This window comes from Pezoporus wallicus, unplaced genomic scaffold (genome assembly GCF_028554395.1).
Source record: "Pezoporus wallicus isolate ANWC-B61680 ecotype Strahan unplaced genomic scaffold, APGP_CSIRO_Pwel_v1 contig_14525, whole genome shotgun sequence".
Lineage (NCBI taxonomy): Eukaryota > Metazoa > Chordata > Aves > Psittaciformes > Psittacidae > Pezoporus > Pezoporus wallicus.
In genome coordinates this window covers 136,128-158,585 of record NW_026637545.1, presented here as the reverse complement: position 1 = coordinate 158,585, position 22,458 = coordinate 136,128, and the positions used below count along the sequence as shown (strand labels likewise).

General features: G+C 41.7%; 3 protein-coding genes across 6 annotated transcripts; all 3 read left to right on the top strand.

The window, feature by feature from the left end:
- The first annotated feature begins 231 nt into the window (after positions 1-231).
- On the top strand, positions 232-3,944 carry LOC130597481 (keratin, type I cytoskeletal 20-like). Its single transcript, XM_057406043.1, has 8 exons — positions 232-764; positions 1,520-1,602; positions 1,750-1,906; positions 2,173-2,334; positions 2,417-2,542; positions 2,698-2,918; positions 3,266-3,306; positions 3,790-3,944. The coding sequence occupies exons 1-8, from the start codon at positions 342-344 to the stop codon at positions 3,885-3,887; spliced, it is 1,311 nt and encodes a 436-aa protein (XP_057262026.1). The 5' UTR covers positions 232-341; the 3' UTR covers positions 3,888-3,944.
- Positions 3,945-5,983: 2,039 nt separating this feature from the next.
- On the top strand, positions 5,984-10,093 carry KRT12 (keratin 12). Of its 2 annotated transcripts, XM_057406042.1 has the most exons (9): positions 5,986-6,450; positions 6,499-6,959; positions 7,270-7,352; positions 7,582-7,738; positions 7,990-8,151; positions 8,248-8,373; positions 8,744-8,961; positions 9,297-9,379; positions 9,602-10,093. In XM_057406042.1, the coding sequence occupies exons 1-9, from the start codon at positions 6,246-6,248 to the stop codon at positions 9,697-9,699; spliced, it is 1,593 nt and encodes a 530-aa protein (XP_057262025.1). In that variant the 5' UTR covers positions 5,986-6,245; the 3' UTR covers positions 9,700-10,093. The 2 variants fall into 2 exon arrangements, with proteins under 2 accessions (XP_057262024.1, XP_057262025.1); XM_057406041.1 differs by having other exon boundaries at positions 5,984-6,959.
- Positions 10,094-13,105: 3,012 nt separating this feature from the next.
- KRT222 (keratin 222) lies at positions 13,106-18,889 on the top strand. Of its 3 annotated transcripts, none has more exons than XM_057406044.1 (6): positions 13,106-13,352; positions 14,573-14,694; positions 15,381-15,601; positions 16,567-16,643; positions 16,807-16,912; positions 18,018-18,889. In XM_057406044.1, the coding sequence occupies exons 1-6, from the start codon at positions 13,241-13,243 to the stop codon at positions 18,229-18,231; spliced, it is 852 nt and encodes a 283-aa protein (XP_057262027.1). In that variant the 5' UTR covers positions 13,106-13,240; the 3' UTR covers positions 18,232-18,889. The 3 variants fall into 3 exon arrangements, with proteins under 3 accessions (XP_057262027.1, XP_057262029.1, XP_057262028.1); XM_057406046.1 differs by having other exon boundaries at positions 13,114-13,352; positions 14,566-14,694; XM_057406045.1 differs by having other exon boundaries at positions 13,159-13,270; positions 14,566-14,694.
- The last annotated feature ends 3,569 nt before the right edge of the window (positions 18,890-22,458 follow it).

Below are 22,458 nucleotides of genomic sequence, written 5' to 3'. Positions count from 1 at the left end.
GACTACAGAGGGTATGGCTGCAGGTACACTGTTATAAATGATTCAACAGTTTATTTGTGCTTTATCTGTTATTCCAAATGATAACAAAGCAAGCCAAACTACCTGGGGAGCTCTTCTCAAACACAGAGAACAGCTGAAAACCCCGGTACTTCATATGGAGTGTGGGGGCAATAGACTGCGCTGACACCGGTTGCATTGTGTGTCAACAGAGGTGGGGTTTGTAACTATTGTGCTTCCTCTTTGCAACACAGTATAAAGGTTTACAGAGCACACACTGCTCTTCACTGCAGCTGCTCTCTGTGCTGACTGAGCTGTTCCAGTTCAGAAGACAAAGAACCCCAATGGCGTTCTCTACCAGAAGCTCCCAGTGGGGTACAAGCAGCCGCTATCAGCCCCCAGCACCCAGCATCAGTGGGTTGACCTCCCGGCAAACAACCATCCAAAGGATTCAGGCACCCAGTGTCTATGGGGGGGCTGGCGGCTACGGCACCCGTATAGCCAGCAGCACCAGCTACGGGCAAGGCTTCGGGGGAAACTTCCAGCTGAATATTAGTGACAATGATGTGCTGCTCACCGGCAATGAGAAATCAACAATGCAAAACCTAAATGACCGTTTGGCTTCGTACCTGGAAAAGGTGCGCTCGCTAGAAAGGGCGAACTCCCAGATTGAAAAGCAGATCAAGGAGTGGTATGAGAAGAACACCACAGACATAAGGCATGACTACAGCTCATACTTCAAAACCATTGAAGAGCTCCAGAATAAGGTAAGATATCACACAGCCATCCTTAAATCAATGAATTACAGTTATTAGGTAAATAATAATCTACTGTAGAGAATGTACGTTCCCAAACTGCAGCTCTCTCAACTATGAAAAACAAATGCTTTACTTTGCTCAGATACAAATTAGTGTCAGATTTTACATAATCCATAATATCAGATACATGCCTGCAGATGTGAGCAATCTCATACAGGGAAATTCTTTGAATGGAAATGAACTAATTGTATTTGCCTTGTGGGATTTACATATTTAAATCTAGTTTAGCACCTGTCAATTCCGAAGCGGGGTTTTTTAGAAAAGAATGCCAAAGGCTCAGAAAAAAGGAGAGCTCACTACTTGAAATAGTGAATTCCTGCTATAAACAATGAATTACCCCCACAGGAAGTCAGACTGTGATTCCAATGAATCAGACTTTGTCAGACTGTGTTTCCAAAGAACTTCCTTAAATCTTCCCCTTGCACCTTTCACCAGTTCCTTTTCCTATCCTTTGAAGGTAGACCCCTTCCAAAAACCAGTTCATCCCAACCGTTTTATATACCTATTTATGACAGGATAATTTGTCTTTTAGAGAACCCTAATTCCTTCTATGTACTTCAGAGGGAACTCAGCTTAAACCTAGAGGACTAACAGACAGCTAAAGTTAAGCGAGATGAAGACCAAATGCAGTATTTATTTCCAGAAATGGATCAAGTGTGCATTTATGTGCAAAGATTCATCACTTTTCATCCACCCCTTTTCAGATTGCTGCCGCACAACTGGAAAATGCAAGGCTTGTTCTGGAGATTGATAATGCCAAACTGGCTGCTGATGATTTTAGACTGAAGTAAGTTCCATGATCATTTCATAAATTCTTTCATGCTTCTCTTATTCATGAAAAAGAAAAAACTTACAGGGAAGGGTGCAGTAGCTACTGATTCATTTACACCAACAGCTGCATTTTCATGTTGACAAAACAAGCCTTATTTTACAGGTATGAGAATGAGCTCTTGCTCAGGCAAAGCGTCGAGAGTGACATTAACGGCCTGCTACGCGTCCGTGATGACTTGACTTTGACAATATCTGACTTGGAGTCCCAGATTGAAAGGATGAATGAAGAACTGATTTTCCTTAAGAAGAACCATGAGGAGGTGAGGACAGCTGAACACTGTCAGGGAGACGTGTTTTAAGCGCATGAATAAGGTCAGACTCACTAGGAACAGGAAAATCTTCCCAGTTAATCTGAACGAATAGTACATTTATGGTGGAATTCAGCTTCAGATTAGCACATCAAAATGTACGTACCTATTCAAATAGTATCCCTGTGAATGGACCTATGGCACTATTATAATCAGCTTCCAAAATTCGGATAGAAAGTTCCCTGTGGCTTATGCTAATACAACCCTCCTTGCTGCAGGATGTTGACAGACTGCGCAAACAAGTGGGGGGCTCAGTTAACGTAGAGGTGGATGCTGCTCCAGGCATAGATCTCGCAACTATGATGGAAAACATGAGAAAGCAATATGAAGAAATGGCAGAAAAGAACCGTCAAGAAGCCAAAGAACGGTTTGAAAAGCAGGTAAGGTCGATTACCTACACATCAGCAAGAGCCCCAGCCATGTCTAGGTGTGGTTTGCAGTCCCTCTGGTTTTGCATTTCAGACAGAAGAACTGAACCAGGAAGTAGCGATCAACTTTGAACAGCTGCAAGCCCAGAGGAGAGAGGTCACTGACCGGAGACAGATCTTCCAGGGGCTGGAGCTGGAACTACAGTCCCAGCTTAACATGGTAAATGGCAGAGTTTACTTGAAATAAGTACTGTGTTTAGTAGACTGCTACATGGGTAAATATAGAAACCAAGAGGCTTTTCAATCCAAATGTTATGTTAACACAAAAATGTATCCTCTTGAATAATACATCTCTGTTCTCTCCCTGGGCTGTAGAAAAAGGCTTTAGAAGACACTCTGGCTGAAACTGAAGCACGTTACAGTTATCAGCTAGCCCAAATACAAGAAACAGTTGCCAATTTAGAGGCCCAACTGAGGCAGCTCCGAGCTGACATGGAGGGGCAGAATAACGAGTACAGCGTACTGCTGGACATCAAGACTCGCCTGGAAATGGAGATCGCCACGTACCGCCGGCTGCTGGAAGGAGAGGACATCGGGTGAGGAAACACTCACACTTTGCTTATCGCTTTAGGTTCATGGGACAGCAAAGAACACTGCAAACACTGTCTGCAGTCCCGGACAGTGGAAGTGTGAACCTGTTCTGGCTATATCTGCATGAGCTGAAGTCACAGCACTGCAGAAAGAAGCCTGCACATTAAGTTCACCTATAGCTTATACTTAAACTTAGCAAGTTTAACAGAGAAAGCTCATTTAAACACCTGGTTAAATGTCTTGATGAAAGGATATTACCTGTCCTGATCAAACACACAGGATGTGTACAAGGAGGTTTCTGCAGTATGCTAGGTGCCATCTATTTATATTTTTTAATTTATTATTTGAACAGACATTTCCAAGTGGATGTATCTACAGCAGAGGCTGAGAAAGGTATGTTACACCAACTTCCTTATCTTTTAATGGCTGCCTGTTGAAATGTTATGGAACTAAGTAGCCTGATATAAATAAAACAAGACAGTTTCAGAGCAAACAATCAACCAGTGGAACCAGTGGAATCAACCACGAACTGATAAACTACAGGGATTACAGAAATCCAGGTTAACAGCAAACATACCCATTCCAGGGTAAGACAATTCCTAGGTTTTAGGCCTACAGCTCTGTGCTAAACAAGCAAAACTATCAGGAGGGATAGAGAGATATTCAACACAGTGTCCACTACAGTATTTTGGGTTACACAGAGGATGCTCAGAGGAAGAGCATTCATGTTGTAGGTACCTCAAAAGGTGACTTCACTGTACCTGCGCACTGAAAAGGTGCCTTTATCTATTTTCTCATTGCTGGGATTATTACAGCTATGTTATTCTGTCAATGGAGACTGCATTGCATTAATTCTCTGTTCAAATTCATTACCAGAATCAAGTAAAATTAAGAAGATCAAGACAATCGTTGAAGAGGTGGTTGATGGCAAGGTGGTCTCCTCTCAGGTCAAGGAGTTTGAGGAGAAAATGTAAATGGCACCAGCAGAAAGGAGATGGCCTTGGAACGTCACGGAGCTGATATCAAAACTAAAAGACAGACCTGTATAAAGAATCCAATGCAATTCTCCCTAAAAAACAGAAGGGTTGAAAAGCCAAACTATGACATCTCAATTTCTTTTTTTTTTTGTGTGTGTGTGGGAGTGTTAATAAAAATCAGTAAGTTACAAAGTACAAGATTTTGGGTTTACTTACATAGTGACTAAATACATTGATAAAAACAAATCAGCATGCTCTCAGTGTGTACCTGCTTCTAAGAAAGAGAAAAACTGAGGTGTTAGGTTTTTAGTTACATTTAAAAATCTGCTCAGTAAAAACTAGAAAGTCAAATGCCTTCTAGCAGGGGTTTACCAGAGCTTTTCAAATCATCTAAATAGACTTCACAAAAATACCAACACAACACTCACTGGTGGAGTTCCAAAGCACCGAAGATGGTAAGAGTCATAAGATGAAAACACGGGACAGAATCTACTGCTGTGCTAAGCAAACTGGAGACTGTCACAGGCTCGGCTCTATGTACGAGGAGAACTTTTCCCTTGTGTTTTCACACAGCTCACTTCATCAACCGGTGCCTTGAGTTTTCTCACACTTTCAACATATGGATAAATGAGAAGTTTTTAGAAGAGAGCTGCTATTTCTGAAACCTTGATGGACACCCCCTCAAAACAAAAGGAATTTACCAGATAGAGATGATACACTAAGATGCTAGTTTAATTGTGACCCAAAGTTTAGCAATCTGTTTTTTTCTTATGTACCAGCACATACAGATTTGTTTTTAAAAAATGCATTCAAACGTTGATTCAGTGCCCTTTTTCTGTACTTGAACTACCATTCAAATGTAATGCAGCTTCACTTCAGTAAAAACTGATTTTTAAATAACCACAAAGTGTCAATTTGCATTTCTTAATACATTAAAATGAAATCAAGAAATTGGAAAACCTATTTATTGTTTTTCAGTCTCTGTGAATGTTCATATCCCCAGGGGCTAGAGCAAGCACCGGTATTTTACCAATAAGACTGTTTTTGTCTTCCAGTTCAGCAGTGAAAGGACCTCGGTTCACCAACTCGGTTCAACCTTCCCTCCACACCTGCAGGTCCCCTATCCCCTGCGGGCAGGCTCCTGATGCCTCACCCAGCTCCTCACTCCAAGGACTCCACACTTTCCTCTTGACAACATAAACACAAAACCCTTTCCTTTGAAATCTCACCTGCCCAGTGTGTTATTTACCGTACAGAAACACCTGCCAAAGGAAATAATGCTTTGCTTTCACTCTCATGAGTCACTGATACCGGGCTATCAATTTACTTCTACATAAATGCTTTACTTAAACCTTTGATCTACTGCTCATAATGCATTTCTGCCCAAAAAAGCACCCATGCTCTGGATGGGGATGAACTGAAATGAAAACAGTTCAGTTAACAAATGCATTGATATAATTAAGCCGGGACAATGAAAAAGCAATTCTCTGTTTACCAAAATAACTTCAAACAAAAGGTATATTGGTTCTGAAGGGTTTCCATGCCTAAACCCTCACCCAGAAGAGCTGTATTTGAGCTTTAGATTTATATTATAAAAAGCACAAAATACAGAAACAATTTGCCTGAGTTTGGGATCACGACAAACTATTCAGAAGGAACAATGGGAAGTTCCCAGCTCAGAAGTGTGAACCGTTAGTACAGGCTCTGCATATTACACAGAGACATCTCCATGATGAAAGGTTTAGTGCAGAAAACACAAATTAACTTGGGTATAATCACGTCTATTTTTGTTTTCATATTAATGATCAACCTGCAGACCACATGCCTTATCACACACTTCTGCTCATCACTTTTCTCCCTTCTTATCAAACATTCAGGGAGCACCAATGTGGCAGAGATTCATGCCAGAAACGTATTATGACTAGAAAAGCATTTCTGACATGCACACTGGCAAGGATGATATGAAAGGGATCACACCACTGGCTTAATCTTACTCCTGGAATAATAGCCCCAAACCAAGAAAGTAATGAATATGTAACGCCAAAGACATTACTTAGAAAGGCTTTAAATGCGAAAATTTTACCCTCCATTGCACATGGCAAAACATGATCATGGTATCTTTGCTCTCCTCCACCCATTTCCCCTCACACAGCAAACACCTGGAGGGCATCAGACTTCCACTCCCATTGGCAATTTAGAATGTCACATATCATTTAGTTTGGTCAGGACACATTAAACTGACTTCCCCTCCAAGTGAGGAGTGGGAGAGAGAAAGAATTCAAGCTCTTCCTAAAAGGCGGGGACTACTCCTGAAACACCCACTGCCTTCCTGTATAAAGGTCCAAGTGCTCTCCAATGCGCCCTGCTCCACACCGTGTGCTTCACCCAGCAGAGCAGAGCACCTCAAGCACCATGGCCCTTTCTGTGCGCACAAGCGGTGCATCCCGGCAGTTCTCTTCTCGGAGCGGACTTGGCGGGGGATCTCTGCGGATGTCTGGTTCTAGTGGTGGAGCAGGCTTCGGTGGCAGCGGGCTTGGGTTTGGTGGTGGAGCTGGTGGAGGTTTTGGCGGTGGAGCTGGTGGAGGTTTTGGTGGTGGAGCTGGTGGAGGTTTTGGTGCTGCTTCTATGCTTGGCTCAGGCTCTGGCTTCAGTGGGGGGTTTGCGAGTAGCTCAGGTGGAGGCTTTGGGAGCAGCTTAAGCAGCGGCTTTGGTGGAGGCTTTGGTAGTGGTTTAGGTGGTAGCTATGCCAGTGGCTTAGGCAGTGCTTTTGGTGGGGCGTTAGGAAGTGGCTTTGGTAGTGGCTCAGGAACTGGTTTTGGAGGGGGGTTTGGTGGTGCTGGTGCTGGGGATGGTGGCCTTCTTTCTGGCTCAAAGAAAGAAACGATGCAGAACCTCAATGACCGCCTGGCTGCTTATCTGGACAAAGTACGATCTCTGGAGGACGCCAATACTGAGCTGGAGCGCAAAATCCGCGAGTGGTATGAGAAGAGTGGCCCTGGCACTGGTACCCCTGGATCTGGGAATGATTACAGTAAATATTATCCTATCATTGAAGAGCTCCGAAACAAGGTAGCAAAGCCATGTACTTAACGTATCCTTACATTTGTAATTCAACTAATAATAGTTTGGATAGACATAATAAATTCCTTTCAGAAACCAAGAGGAACTTTATTCTACAGTACCAAATTTGTAATCATCTCTATCATAATGCAGGGGTATTGTGCAGAAGGAGAAGGCAGTGATGGAATCCAGGTCTACAAACTCTTGTAGATCCCAAAGTCTAAACGTGTGTTTAGCATGGCAGTTGTGTAAAAAGCTACCCTGAGCTGCAAGGTCATTGGGCTAGAGAAGCATTCCCTGAACATTCTTTGTATTCCAGATCATTAATGCAACTATTGACAATGCAAGAATCATTCTGCAGGTCGATAATGCCAGACTGGCTGCTGATGATTTCAGACTCAAGTAAGCGTGTCTTAATATTACAAAAACTTACTAATATTTTAAGGAAATCATTATTTTGTATTTAGAAATCTTTTTTCCTCGTAGAATACTTTCACATAACTCTTAAACAATATTGTAATAATTACATGTATTAAAATTTCATATTAAAAGCTATAGAAGTAAATAGCAATACTTTGCATTTGACCTCATTAACCACATAAAAAGTCATATTTAATTGCTGTGCTTCCAGGTATGAAAATGAGGTGGCTTTTCGCCAGAGCGTGGAAGCCGACATCAATGGTCTGCGCAGAGTTCTTGACGAGCTGACCTTGACAAGAGCCGATCTGGAGATGCAGATTGAAAGCCTGAATGAAGAACTGGCTTATCTCAAGAAGAACCATGAAGAAGTACTTTCTTTTTCTTTGTGATTGTAACAAGCCAGATGGAATTGTGAAATAGCAAATTATTCCCTTATTTATGCCAGTGGGAATACCCTGGTTTCGTTATTTCTTTTGTTTGCTGCTCCTTTGGTGTTAGTACTAAGTCAAATACGCACACAACCTTCAGAATCTTGTTGAAACAGAATTGTATTACATATATTTTTGGTAGAACTATTATCTTAGTAACATAAACTTTTTGTTATTTTTAATCTCTCCAGGAGCTCCAGGGCATCCAAAGCAGTGCATTTGGCCAAGTCAGCGTTGAAATGGATGCTGCTCCAGGAACTGACCTGACCAAGCTTTTGAATGACATGCGGGGACAGTATGAAGTCATCGCAGAGCAAAATCGTAAAGAGGCTGAAGCATGGTTCAATGAAAAAGTAACCACCAGAGATAGCAAACCCAGTGAAATGTATGTCCAAATGAGCTAAAGATTTGAAACACTAAAATTACACTGTTCTTCCTTGTCGTTTCAGAGCGGGGAGCTGAAAAGGGAAATCTCCACCAACACTGAGCAGCTTCAGTCAGGAAAGAGTGAGATCACAGATCTAAAACGGACTCTCCAGAGCTTGGAAATTGAATTACAATCTCAGCTTGCCATGGTATGTTCTAAGGAAGCTGCTAGCTAGAGAGAGTACACGTTCCATCTTCAAAGGTGTCAGATCTTACACTCTTCTATAGGATTTAAGATTTGTATTTATTTCCTATTAAAGCCTGCATTCTTTTAGTTCTTGAATAGCAGTAGTATCTGTAATTGGATTTCAAGTAGCATGCTATAAAGCAGATGAACTTTTATGTTCATATTCAGTGAAGCAGCAAAGGCAAGTTTTCAAATTGATATTTCAAGGGGAAAAAAGACTCCAAAATCTCTAAGTAATGGGACTGTGCTGCTCCCATTAAACTACTGCTATTGCTTTTGTCTTTGTAAAGAATTTGTTTTCCTCAAAGATTATTTAATATCCTCCTACACAGAAAAAATCCCTTGAAGACACTTTAGCAGAAACAGAAGGAGGTTACTGTGCCCAGCTTTCACAAATGCAGCTTCAGATTGGGAACCTGGAGTCTCAGCTGTTCCAGGTCCGGGCTGATATGGAGCGCCAGAACGCAGAGTATCAACAACTCCTGGACATCAAGAGTCGCCTGGAAATGGAGATTGAAACCTATCGCCGCTTGCTGGATGGCGAGTTTGTGTAAGTAACTCCTTTACATTAAATCATAGAAACATAGAATTGGGTTGGAAGGGACCTTCAAAGGTCATCTAGGCCAACTCCTTACAGATGCCATTTATCCATTATATTTCCTGCAGCAATATCCTTTCAGGACAAAAAAGGTAAACGCAGGGGGCACATTCACCAAAAGACAATAAGGCACATCCAATGCTTCTGAAACGACACAGATGCCCTCTGACTGGGGAGAATGAACCATTCTGCTCAGTATTTGAAAAAAAACCACCAGTGCCAACGTGAAAATCTCTCCTGACCTGACAAACCTGCTGCAGTACTGTGTGTCTCTGTTTCACTTTCAGGAACTCAGGACAGGGAGTTACATTTGAAAGCTCATCCTTGACAGGGTGCAAATCTCAAACTCAATCACTGGATTCTTCTCAGGGTAGGTAGAACTTGATTAAATTAAACTGTTTCTAAAGTCATTCAAATAAATAAAATAATATGCTATTCCGTTTAAGTACATGAGAGAGTTTGTGGTAACAAGAAGCCACTTTGAAAGAAAAACTGTAACTGTTCATGTATGTGTGCTGCTCTGGTTTAGCATCTTTCACACTTTGAAAAATACCTTGAAAAATACCTGTTTTATTTTCTTTATGATGTTTAGATCCTACCAAAACTAGAAAGATCAAGACAATTGTCGAAGAGGTGGTAGATGGAAAAGTTGTTGCATCCCATGTTAAGGAAGTTGAAGAGAAGGTATAAGGCACAATCTGCTACTGCAAAAGATCCATTCACTCAACGACTTTGCAAAGACAAAATGGATACATGATTTTGTTCTTATGTATGAAGTGATAAAAAATAGTTGGCTTTTTACTAAGATTCTTTCATATAACACAAAGCCTGCAGCACTTTCATTCTTAGCCACCACGCAATGTATTTTCTGCTTCAGCCTATTGGTGTGACCTGTTGTATTTTCACAGTGCTCTTTAAATATATCATCAATTCTTTGCTTAATAACGACATATGGAGCACACATCAGACATTTAATGAGATGGGCTTTTTAATCATTTTTACCAATTAATATACAAAATAATTTTGCTATTCTAACCTCATTTTCCAGATTTCTTGACTAATAAAAAGGACGCAACAAGCTTTAGTAGATTAGTCTCCCTTTATTTTTCACTTTGGACTGCTGCCCCTGTTCTGTATTTCCCATTCCACTGGGTATCTTGCTTGACCCCACCATGTGTGTAATACAGCACTCCCCAAGAACTTAAAGAAATTAATCCAGTGCTAGAATAAAGAAACCTTGCTTAAATGTGGGACTAAAGGCATGAACCAGCTTGAGAGGTTTTGCAATAGACCAGGCAGACGAGAGGGGATGGTGGGTTTCCATGTCCCCGGGTGCCACCTGGTGGGAGCACAACATGATCTCAGGAACCCTGATGGGCTTGCGGATGACCAATTCAAATAACTACGCAAAAGAATCTCACCCAAAACAAAACTATGAACCAAAATACAATTCCCTTACAACGTACACGTGAGCCTTTGTTCTTAACCCAAAATGGCGATTTTTGTGTGATTCTCAGGCAAGACAAAGAAGCTCCTGTGGCCTCTGACATGCAGATTGCAGTCTCTCTACAATACAAACGTTTTGCACATTCTACCACATTCCTTAAAGGCTTGACCCAAAGCAGAGGTTTAACGGGAGCACAGTTTTCATGCTGTGCTTCCATTCTGCCTTTTGTAAACCCCACTGCTGGCAAGTTTTCTGCTTCTTGATGCAAACCAATAAAAACCAAAGTCATCAAGACAACAATCAAAGAACAACTTCACAGCAATCCCAGTTGCAATCCCAGAGTACAATTAGAGAGGAATTTTAAGATTAGAGACTGAAGGACATTCTTTCTCTTCCTAAAACAGGACAGTATTCATCATGTTTCTTTTCTACCCATATTTTTTTTCCCCTATGTGAAAAACCTGAAGCCGTATCATCTTCCCCCTTATTGACAGCATCTCCATTTTGAGGAGAAAAACATGTCCCTTTTATTGTCTTCTTCCAAAGACATTTATACTTTCAGAAATACGAAATAAAGTACATACCTCAAGGACCATGACTGTGATTGCCGTAAAATCATGATTCCCTATACCATTCAATATAGATTTCCACTGAATAATCTTGTAGTTTATTTACACATGCATTAATCCCAAATTTAACATCTGGAGTGCAGATTCCATGCGTGTAAAACCCAGAAACCACTCAAGCTCATCTTGTGAGAAAGCAACAACAGTGAACGAAAGCACCTTGCAATCACTATTGCATTATCAAACTGTACCACAGGATCCAAACAACTCTTGTGTCTGAACTCTAAAGTTAACTAAAATCCAACATCTATAACAAAATATGAACATTGAAGTAGCTAAAATTCAAAATTACATCAATACCAATAAAGATGGATGCTTGCACCCACCTACCTTCAAGATCTCGTCGCCAGAGGTTCTCTTTACACCTGAAAAAAAAAAGATGGAAAAAGAAAGCATTAGAGATAATGTCTTTTTAAGAAAGCTTTTAAAAATTGTATCAACTGGCAAATGTTTGGCTCCTGGTAATGTGAAACTTCAGCCATAGATGTTTGTTGATGCATAAAGTTTGGTTTCTGGGACCAAATCCAACATCCCTGCAGACCTCCATACTGTATTTCTGACTTTAGCCTTTCTGGCCTCACTGCTGGCCACTGGGCAACCTTGACTCTGCCTGCTGGAAAGTACATGTTCTTAGTCCCAGAGAGCTGAAAGCAAACCTTAAACAATCGCTACTGCGATGCAAAGATAAAAGAAGATTCTAAATTACATTTCAAGTTCTTAGTTGCTTAAATACATGGGCTCTTCCTACTGTTTATACTGTCCTAAGTTATAATATCTTACATTGGTTTGATGGATTCCTGATGGTTTTGTGACTGTTCTCATAACACCAAAGAAAAACACTGTCAATATTTTAGTTAAGCCACTTATAGAAAAGATAGTGACCAACAAAAGATTCTCATCTCAGTCCAGGTCAGCTGAAAAACAGGCAGCTAAGAAAAATAAAATCAGAACACAGGATCCTTTCACATGGGCCAGCAGACAGAGCCAAGGACAAGGAATCCTTATGCACACAAGGAAACTTTCCAGTGGTACAATACTTTGACTTCTAAAAAGACAAGCATCTTGTAAAAGGTTACTGCCTTTTTTTGTCTAATTTCACTGATGTATATTCTTATTTGGAGCCTAAAACGCAATCTGTCTAGTGATACTGAAATCTGGAGGGGTTTTTATTAAGTATCTGGTATTGCACATTACTAAAAACAACGACAAATAGGTGAGAGCTGTTCTTAGCAAACAAGGTCGCTGGGATCAGGCAGCAGCTACAGTGAGCCAGGAAATGAGGAGTAATTCACGGAAAATACAGTACAGCAGACAGCCTCCACTCTTGTCCTCCTTGGTAGCTGCAAGGAAAGGTACAAGATTTTACATTGCCGGCACACTCTGTGAGCTGAGCACTGTCTGTCCATGGCAGGGGTCTGTGAATCGCCTCTCAGACAGAACCCTGGCACTTCTGGCAGCAGTTAGCTCTGGCTAGAAGCACTGATTCACCAGATCTTTGCACAGGCCAGAAAAGGAGCCAAACCCCTTGGCAATGCTGATTCCTCTCCCTCTTTGTGTCCTGCCTGTAAACCACTGAAAGGCTGGGTTAGAGGATGTCCAGGAGCCCAGCTCTTTTTCCACTCCTCAGCCCTGGATCAGGTCACCCAAGGTTTGCCCCCACTGAGTCTCAAAACCCCTCAAGGATGGAAATCCTGTAACATTCCCAGTAACGTGCTCAGTGGTGCACAACTGCCCAGTGAAGGCCAGTCCAACGGCACTGTCACCAGCACTGGGGTACTGCTGGGAAGCTGCTCCCGTCCCTTTTGCGGCTGCACTTTCACGCTGCACAGCTGTAATTTTGTCCTTTGCTTTGTCTCTCTTAACCTCGTATTTGTAAGGTTATAAAACCCCCCAGTTAGAGTACAACAAAAGACATCGCATATGTTCATTTCGGCCATCATTTATCAATCCCGCTGCAGAAGTTACAGCCCTTGGCTTTCTCGAAGCTGCGTGTAGAAGGGAGTGAGAACCCCCGGCCCCCCCGGCGCTCCCCGAAAGCCCGGCTCTGCCGCTTTAAGACCCGCCACGGGCGGGGAGGCCCGGGCAGCGGCGGGGGGGAGCGGAGCTGCCCCGGCGGCTCCCGGCGAGGGGGACTCGCTCCCTCCCCACCGGGGATCAGATGAAAGCCATCACCTCAGCGAGGACCCAGGTAATGCCTCCACACAGCCATACAACCTCCAGAGCAAGGAGCCGTCCCCGCTCTGTACAGTTCCTCCCTCAGCCTCTCGGAGGTACAGTATTTCCTTTTCAATGCAGCATATTGCCGGGGAAGGGTTGTGATTTTACTGCAGTAAGATGTGAACTAGAAGCCAGGGATGCAGATTTTGCTCAGGGTATGAAATTCACACTGAACGAGTGCCATGTAATTCATCTGGCTGGTTTTCTGTACCTGCAGCAGGGATAGTGTTGTGATTTAAAAAATGATGACATATGCTGTAGCATGGTAACCTCTAGCTCCATGGAGGTATCCCAGAGGAAGAGAACCGTGCACATCAAAGGCAATGTGGAGAATTCATGTATATACAACTTACTGGTTTTAGCACCTATATTAAAGCAAACAGTACCCATTCAGGGAACACTATTTTATAGTGTTCACAGCAAAACTGTGTTATACTCCTTGGCAAATAGTCTGATCTTTCATGCAGACTGATTCAATGTTATCAACACACAATGCTGCTATTACAGATTTACATACAAAACACCTTTAAAACCCAACTGAACTTGGAAATAAAACAGCCAAACACTTTTTGGCCATCAAGCATTAAGAAATTCAGGGTGAAAAATAGGTATTATATCACCTTGTTTTACTTCTTGGGTATTGCAGAAATCCTGGAGGTTTATTTTCATCCCAGGCCTGGCTGCTGCTGCAGTCAGGGTGAGCCCCACAGCAATGCAATGGCTGTAAACTAGACAGCTAAACCAGGTTTGTATTTGCGTTTAGTACAAAGCAGCCAATGTGTATTCATATGATCTTGTCACATCAGTTCTGCAGTACCCAGGCAAAAAAGGGTAAGCAAAGAATATCCAGTGTTCACTTGTGGATTAGCCAAATCTAGATTCTTCACCAAAACAATGGCATGGTAAAAACACAGCACATCAGTATGTTATAGGGGTAAAATAAACTTAATCTACTTGTCTTGTAAAACCTGAACTAAAGAGTTGATGGCATTGTAAGAACCTACATAAAGCAGTAAAATATGCAGAAGAGCATGTTTTGTTTCAAGTGCTTATGGCATCTTCACCGCTTGCAGTAAAACTCAGAATTGACAATCTCAAACCTCATCGATGACTAGGTCAGGCAAAACCACGATCATGCAAGCACCCCGAACGGCTCCTGCTCTATAAAGCTGTTCTTTCCAACTAAATATTGTTATGTGTCTATTTTATTTTCATTATTTGAATGTATTTTTTAATATTCTCATCTGTCTTTTGTACCTGCTGTAGACAGAAGAAGCTACAATTAAAAGAATGGACAAAGATGCAGAAGCATTAAAGGCAGCCCGAGCAGAACTCTGTGAAGCGAGGCGGCAGTGGCACCACATGCAGATCGAGATCGAATCTCTCCACGCTGTGGTAAGCATCATAACATGAAACTTGAAATCTGAAAAAATGCCTCTTTTCTCTTGGTGTAAACTACATCACAATTCAGTTTCTGTAACAATCATGTCCACTATACTGCAGAAATAGAATACACACAGAAACACGCAGCTTTGGGGTGTGCTTTCAGCTTGTCACACAGAGCCTGAACTAGCAACAACCCAGTTGTATGTTCATGTACCACAGGACAGACACGTGTTTGCATGTTTTCGTGCCAGCCAAACAGGTTTGCATGATGCGCGGTTCTCAAGCTCCCAATCACTCTGCCTAACCAATTCACACCAGGTTTAGAACTAGTTTTGAATATGTGGGCCATATCTATCCATTCATGATAAAGTATGGCAGCAATTTATTGAATTCAGTAATACAAGACCACACAGGCTGCCCAGGTTTCACACAGTGCTCACAGGAATATTGTTTTAATCATACAGGTAAAACCAAAACTGGAACAACAGCAGTCCGCATTTACTGTTTTTCATCCAATTTTATTACAGATTTTACTGGAAAATATCTCAGTAAAAGTATTCTCTTGAAAGGTTTACTCCTTTTCCTACAGAATATTCTTAGAAATTGATGTAAAAATACACAGATTGCTAAAGAAAAGTCCATACAGCATCTTTACACATATAAATCTTAAAATTTTAAAGAGTTAAATTTCACAGGAAAGGGGTTTGGAACGTTCGCTGCGTGCCACAGAGCAGCAGTACCATATGCAACTACAAAACTTGGAATCTGAGGTTGAATGCTTGGAGAAAGAGCTACTGGAAATGAGAAGAGGTATTGAGAAACAGCTTCAGGCACACGAAATTCTCCTGAACACCAGGATGAAGCTGGAGGAAGAAATAGCAACATATCGCAGTCTGCTGGAGCAAGAAGAGAACAGGTACTGTTCAGAGGAAAAGTACTCTAACTGATCTTCCATTTCAGAACTTCTCATTGAACTAATCAGCAGAACTGTAAATACATGAATCAATCATCACAAAACTACCCTATAAAATCCTTTAAAATGGCTTCGTTGTTGCTTTCACACTTCCTGGCACTCAGAGCACCTCCACAGTGCACTGCAGGTAACAGCGCGCTCAGTGCATCCTGACTCGAGGCACTGCACGCTGCTGTACACTTTGTAGCCCATGAGCTGCCTGCTGTGGGCTCTGTTTGCCTCAGAGTATTGATGAAGCAAGTCCACACACATGAAGTGCTGGGACAGGAGTTCCTGTTTCTTCACGTGACACATGGGAGTTCATACTACTCAGCATCACTCAAAGCATGTGAAGGCACACATCAGGATCTGCCTCCTAGTGCCATTTTGCTTTGGTGGTAACTCATCCTGCCTGCCCTTTCCCCAGAGCACACATACCGCTGTTTCAGAAGGCAGACACAAGAGAGGCAGCAATGTAGATATAAGCAACAAGGAGGATAGGGAAAAGGCAAAATGCTTAAAATAGCGCATTTCACATTCAGCACTAGAATCTTAACAAAATGAGACACACAATTCTGAATCTTTCAGACCTTCCCACAGCAAATGGAGAGTTTCAGTCCAGGAACCTCACTCACACTTTTGCCTAAGAAGATTCCAAGCAGGGCAGTCAGTTTCAAATGTAATGCTTACAACTGTGAAAATACACACAACTCAGTACCAATACTAACAAATAATTTTTCCTAGCACACAACAAACTAAAAACTGTCACTTTCTTCAACTCTCTACTCAGAATGAGAAATCCCAACAAAGAGTTACATCACTCAAACACAACTTCTTGGGGCTCTCACATTTTTCATAGCAATTCATATGACAAGCATTGGGTTAAAATCACTATTATTAGGAGACTGTCATGATTTTTCTTTCTGCAGGTTTCGCTGCTGTACAGCTGAGCAGAAGGATGACAAAAAGCCCACCACCAGCAAGACTGCCTTTACGCTGCCTGCAAGTGAGTTTTTAGACACTTGCCCCTTAAGGAATTATGGCCCTAAATGAAGTTACTCACTGCTGACAAATGATGGATATTCCAACAGGATCTTCTTCCAATGCAGCAGGACAAAAAACACCTCTAGGTCCTGTGGCCTGCCCAGTATATCTATGATTTTTTACAGGTGGTGTAAAGAAGCATGAAACTGAGAAGGTGGAAGTGCTGACAAAACAAGCAATCCTAGATGGAAACATTACAAAGGGAAGCGCTGAAGCTCATGGCACTGTACAGTAAGATAAACATGAGTTTAACAGAATAACAATTGAAAGTAAATGGTGGGCAGTAGCTCTGACCTGTCCTTTACTTAGTATGTTATCACACCATACAGCCAAGAAGCTCTAGAAGAACAGTGATTGCTCTTGAAGGTGTATTGAACAGCATGTTTTAACAATACATTAAATTTTAAAGTTCTTTTTATTGGCATTTACTTCCTAAGTTAACAATATCATGATGATGCTTCCGAGCTGTAATTTCTATTTCTGCTAAGAATGAAACTATAATAATTCATGTAGTTAAGGCTAAAAGCAAAAGAGCCCAGACCATGTTTGCAAAGTCCCTCTTGGGCATGTTTATGCACATGAATTCAGGCTTGGCTGCTCTGACTTGCTATTTGGAAACTCCTACTTTTCACCAGCTACCAAACGAGGAACAGAGAACTTGGCTCCTAAGCAGCATGTGAAGGGCTGTTACTATGTGTTATTCACCTTAAATTACTTTAATAGTTTGCCTCATAAGTTTTTTTTCCCCTGCTGCTCTTTAAGCTCTTGGGCAGACTTGTGTTTAACGTTACATTTAAAGCTAACTATGGTGTCCTGTGTCACCAACACTTAACTGTGATCAGCTGCTGAAAACATGCAGAAATTCAGATTAAAATTAATGCCAGCATGCACACTCCCAGCCCATTCTCATACATCAGCTTTGATCACCTTAGTTAGATTTGCAGATTTTAATGTACATCTGCATTCTGAGGTTTGGATCTGAACTACATTTTTCTCCTCCCTATTTTGAAGGCTTTCAGATGCACGAATTCTGCCCACTATTGAGCTTGGATTCCAAACTTTCTCCTTGGAAACAAACTGCCTGATGTGTTTGGAGCAGTGGGTTTGTATCCATGTCTACTTAAAAGTACAAACCCAAGAATATAATGAACCCTCAGCCTTTATTTGGCTTTTCTGGAGAGTGAACCTGTGGAAAAAAAAAAACAAAACAAAAATTCCAGAGTCTCGGTACCCATCTAAAATAACCTGACACTTCATTATGCAGTTTCAGCAGCCCTGAAGATGGAGAATTCATATTGTTTAAAGGATCATAAATACATTTGCTCTGTTGTTTCAGGACAGAAAAAGTGGATGAAGTCATTAAAGAATGGGAAGGTTCCTTCTTTAAGGACAACCCTCGCTTAAGGAAAAAGTCTGTTTCATTGCGCTTTGATCTCCACCTGGCAGCAACGGATGAAGGATGTTTACACACTAAAAAGAAAACTCTCCCCGACATTGAAGTCAGGCTGGTAATGAGGAGATCTTGCAGTATTCCTTCCATCAAACCTTAACTGATAGCAGATTAACCCAAAGTTCGTTTCCAACAGGCTCTGGAAATATAGATGGACTTACACAGCCTGTATCCTGCTACAACCACAAATCTTACTAAGTACTTTGATTAATACAATAAAACCATACAAGTCTTTTAAAAGAAAGGGAGAAGAGCAAGCGAGTTGAGATTCCAAGAAGCCTAACTTCTACTAGTTTTATACTCCGGGTGCAGCAGTTCAGAGGAGGCCACAAGGATGATCAGGGGCTGGAGCACCTCCCGTATGAAGACAGGCTGACAAAGTTGGGGCTGTTCAGCCTGGAAAAGAGAAGCTGCGTGGAGACCTCAGAGCAGCTTCCAGTATCTAAAGAGAGCCTACAAGGATGCTGGAAAGGAACTTCATCAGGAACTGTAGTGATAGGACAAGGAGTGATGGGTTTAAACTTGAACAGGGGAAGTTCAGGTTAGATCTAAGGAAGAAGCTCTTCCCTGTGAGGGTGGTGAGGTGCTGGCACAGGGTGCCCAGAGAAGCTGTGGCTGCCCCATCCCTGGCAGTGCTCAAGGCCAGGGTGGACAAAGCCTTGGGAGATATAGTCTAGAGTGAGACATCCCTGCCCATGGCAGGGAGTGGAACTTGATGATCTTAAGGTCCTTTCCAACCCAAACCATTCTATGATTCTGCGATTATTGTGGTTTTGTAGAATTTCACCAAATATTGCAAAAATTAAACTGCAACTTTACACTTTAATATATTCTGCCTTTGTAAAAGAGAACTTGTTTTCTCTTTCTGGAAATGAGAAATACATATTTCATTCTCTTAATTATTCAATATTGCCTACATAGAATGACTGATGAATCCTTGTAATGATTTATATCACAACTGTCATACTTCTTGAAATATATTTTAAAATAACACTTTCTAACAGCATAAATGACATGAAAATATGCTCTTAAAGGAATTTTCTTTTAGAAGTGGCTGGTATTTTTAAATTGATTTTTAAGGCAACAACTGAGGTAAAATGTCTTTCCATTACATGATTATACACATATTTTTAAAAGCATTGTTACAAACCAACAACATTTGAGCCATATTGCTCCACTGGGTTTGAAGCAGCAATTTCCACTGAAAATCAGCCAGTCTCTTCTGTGTCCACACGTATCTGTACAACTTTCTCAGCCATACCAAGTCAAATTCTCCTCTTTAATTATTCAAATATAAGGAGACAACCCATCATTTCAATGCTATTTAATTAATTTTGTTTCTTATAACAACAAATTCCTCTTCTGACAGATATTATATGTCAGTTTTGCTCTTGATCTTGCACATGTAACAAGTCACTATTATGCCAGAGTACAACTAGTATTCCTTCAAATTAAATGGACAAAATAAGGGCTGCATATTCAAAGTAAAATTCTACCATACCCAGTGAGTGTCCTCCGCTCCTACACAAAGCGGCAAATACAAAGTACAGTAGATGATCTGGCATCCGTACACAGAAAAAACAGAAATGCAAACTCAGACATATTTCTTTATAATGTTTTGTGCCAAATTTCCAACAAAAATTCAAACAAAATTGTATTCGGAATGATTGTTTATATGGATTTTGAAGAGGCATGGATGTCACCAACTCACCCAACTCACTGAGATTGAAGGGGCTTAGAATCTAGAGAGACCACATAATGGATTTGCTGGATTCACAGCAGCATGCGAGAGATTAATTAAAGTGACAGTATTTGCCTTAGTACTCATGGCATGTGTTACAAACACTGATACTACAAATTTCTTCAGTGATAATTTATGCTTCTGTCTTTTGTTAATGATAAGAACAATGTATTTCTATTTTCAACAGTTCTAGATCTGCTGTATGAAGCTGACTGTTTATCATTAACCTTAATACTGATCTGGTGTTATTAATACTTGAGTAATTGGCATCCTGAATGTATTCGCCTGCTCTAGTATTTTAACTATGCAGCTTTTTTTTGTGCTTATACTCTGTACGTTTTACAGGACTTGAATTTAAACTAAGTTTTAATTGCTTTAAGGCACTTTAAACAGGGATACAAATTTACCAAAGTAAATGATAGTCCTACAATAAAAAAGTATTAAAATTGAGTTTGCCCATGCATATTGTGTTTTAATTTGCATACCTTAAAGGGAAAGAAGTAACAGAGAAATATAAAATAAAGGCCGTAGATAAGAAAATCTAGCACTGCAACCAAGCTTTTTCTAAGCTCTCCTCTACAATTAGGAAGACTCAAATTCCCTAAGAATCTTTATCATAACATGTGAGTGTCCTGCTACCAAAAGTACTCTTTTCCTGTAAATCCCATAACCCTGACTACATCTCAAGTCCTCTGCAAGAAGAAAGTATTCACAGTAACACTCACCCTGATCTTAGCTCACTTTAAAGCTGAATTAAAATAATATAGCACTGAAGCTTGATAATATGTCACGGAATTCTTGGGTTCTGTCCTGCCAATTCAATTCAGAGCAGCTGAGATATTACCATCTCATACCTCCAGACGTCTGGCATGAAAGTGAGTTTCACTGTCTCAACCTACTTTCCAATCAATGTATGGCCTCATTACAAAGCTGTTGTAATTAAAACAGCTGGAGAAGAGCCAGTTATTTCCAGCCCCCTGGTTCATATGATGCAGTATAAACACTCACATTAAATCCATGAAACTACTCGTTATATAGAGTTTTTAAAACTCAGGCAAAATCTCTCCCTATCACAACATGGAAAGCAGGCAAACAGCAAAGCACAAAAAAACCAACCACAAAACAAAGGAAGGAATACTCTGCTGGCTTTGAAAGCACACCGAATGATTCAGAACCTTTAGCATGGAAAGTGAGCGTCAGTAGCGTAATTGAAAACCATGTTTCAACAAGCTGTGCAAATTTAGAGTGCATTTTAACACTATCAACACCACCACGTTATCAATAAACTAGAGATTAGTGTGGGAAGCAGTCAAAACCAGGTGGTAAACCAGTTCTTTTTCAGCTCTTAATAAGTATTTTCTCACCTTTTCTTCACAAATATTCTGCCAGGGTGAAACTGGTCGACTGAAGGTGGGTTGGCTGCATGAGGAATTTCTTTGATTCTTATCTTAATTGTCACACATTCTTCTACTGCATACCAACAAGTTCCCATTGGGGCCACAGACACCGCACTGAAAGCAGGCAGAGCTCTTGTCTCTTTACTTGTCAGTTTAGGAGGAAATTCTTTCCTGTGAGGGTGCTGAGGCACTGGAATGGGCTGCCCAGGGAGGTTGTGAATGCTCCATCCCTGGCAGTGTTCAAGACCAGATTGGTCGAGGCCTTGGGTGAGATGGTTTAGTGTGAGGTGTCCCTGCCCATGGCAGGAGGGTCGGAACTAGATGATCTTAAGGTCCTTTCCAACCCTAACTATTCTATGATTCTATTTAAAAAATTTAAGGAAACTGAGCTAAAAGAACTGCTGGCATCAAGGAGAAATGGGCCTAACTTGCAGCAATGGGGTATCATTTCAGGTAGTTTTTCTTCATCTTTTACCGTCCTTTTGGGTTAAGTAGGGATCACCCATTTGAGCCATATCAGTCATATGACCACATTTCAATGCCAAACATTACTTTTTTTTATACTTAATTCAGTCACTTGCATGATTTTCACTGAGGCCTGAAACTCTTCACCTTCCTCACGTGGTGTTCTGCAGTTTGGATTTGCAAGCTTTTTGACCACTCCATGCAAGACCTTCACAAGCTTCTGCCAGGAGCTGCTCTGGATAACCCCACTGCTCCCAGCCTGCTGTAACTCATCATCCCCTGTGGCCCAGCAGCTGCTTCAGTGGCTCGGCCTGATTTAGTTTAAAATTGACCAGCAAACTACCCAGATTTATCGGGTCTCTCGCGATCCTGCACGACCAGCCTTCCTTCCCTCACACCTTGCCGCTGCTGTCCCGCCTCCTCGGTATCCTGCTCCGACTCAGCTTCGCTTCTTAGAGCTGCCGTTCCCAAACCACCATTTTCAGCCCCGCGCCGTCTACTTGACACAGGCAAGGCGTCCCCAGGCCTGCCTGGACCCTTCCCCTCGCTCCCTGCCTGCCTGCCTTTGCGGGGTTCCCCTGCGGGTCTAACGCCGCAGCGCTGCTCCAAGGGCCCTCCCGCAGGGCCGGACATGGCGCCTCAGGAGGGGGAAAGGCGCCAAACACCACGTGCCAACGGCCCCTCCCCGGCTGCTTGTTCGCGGCCGCAGATTCGCCACCGGAGG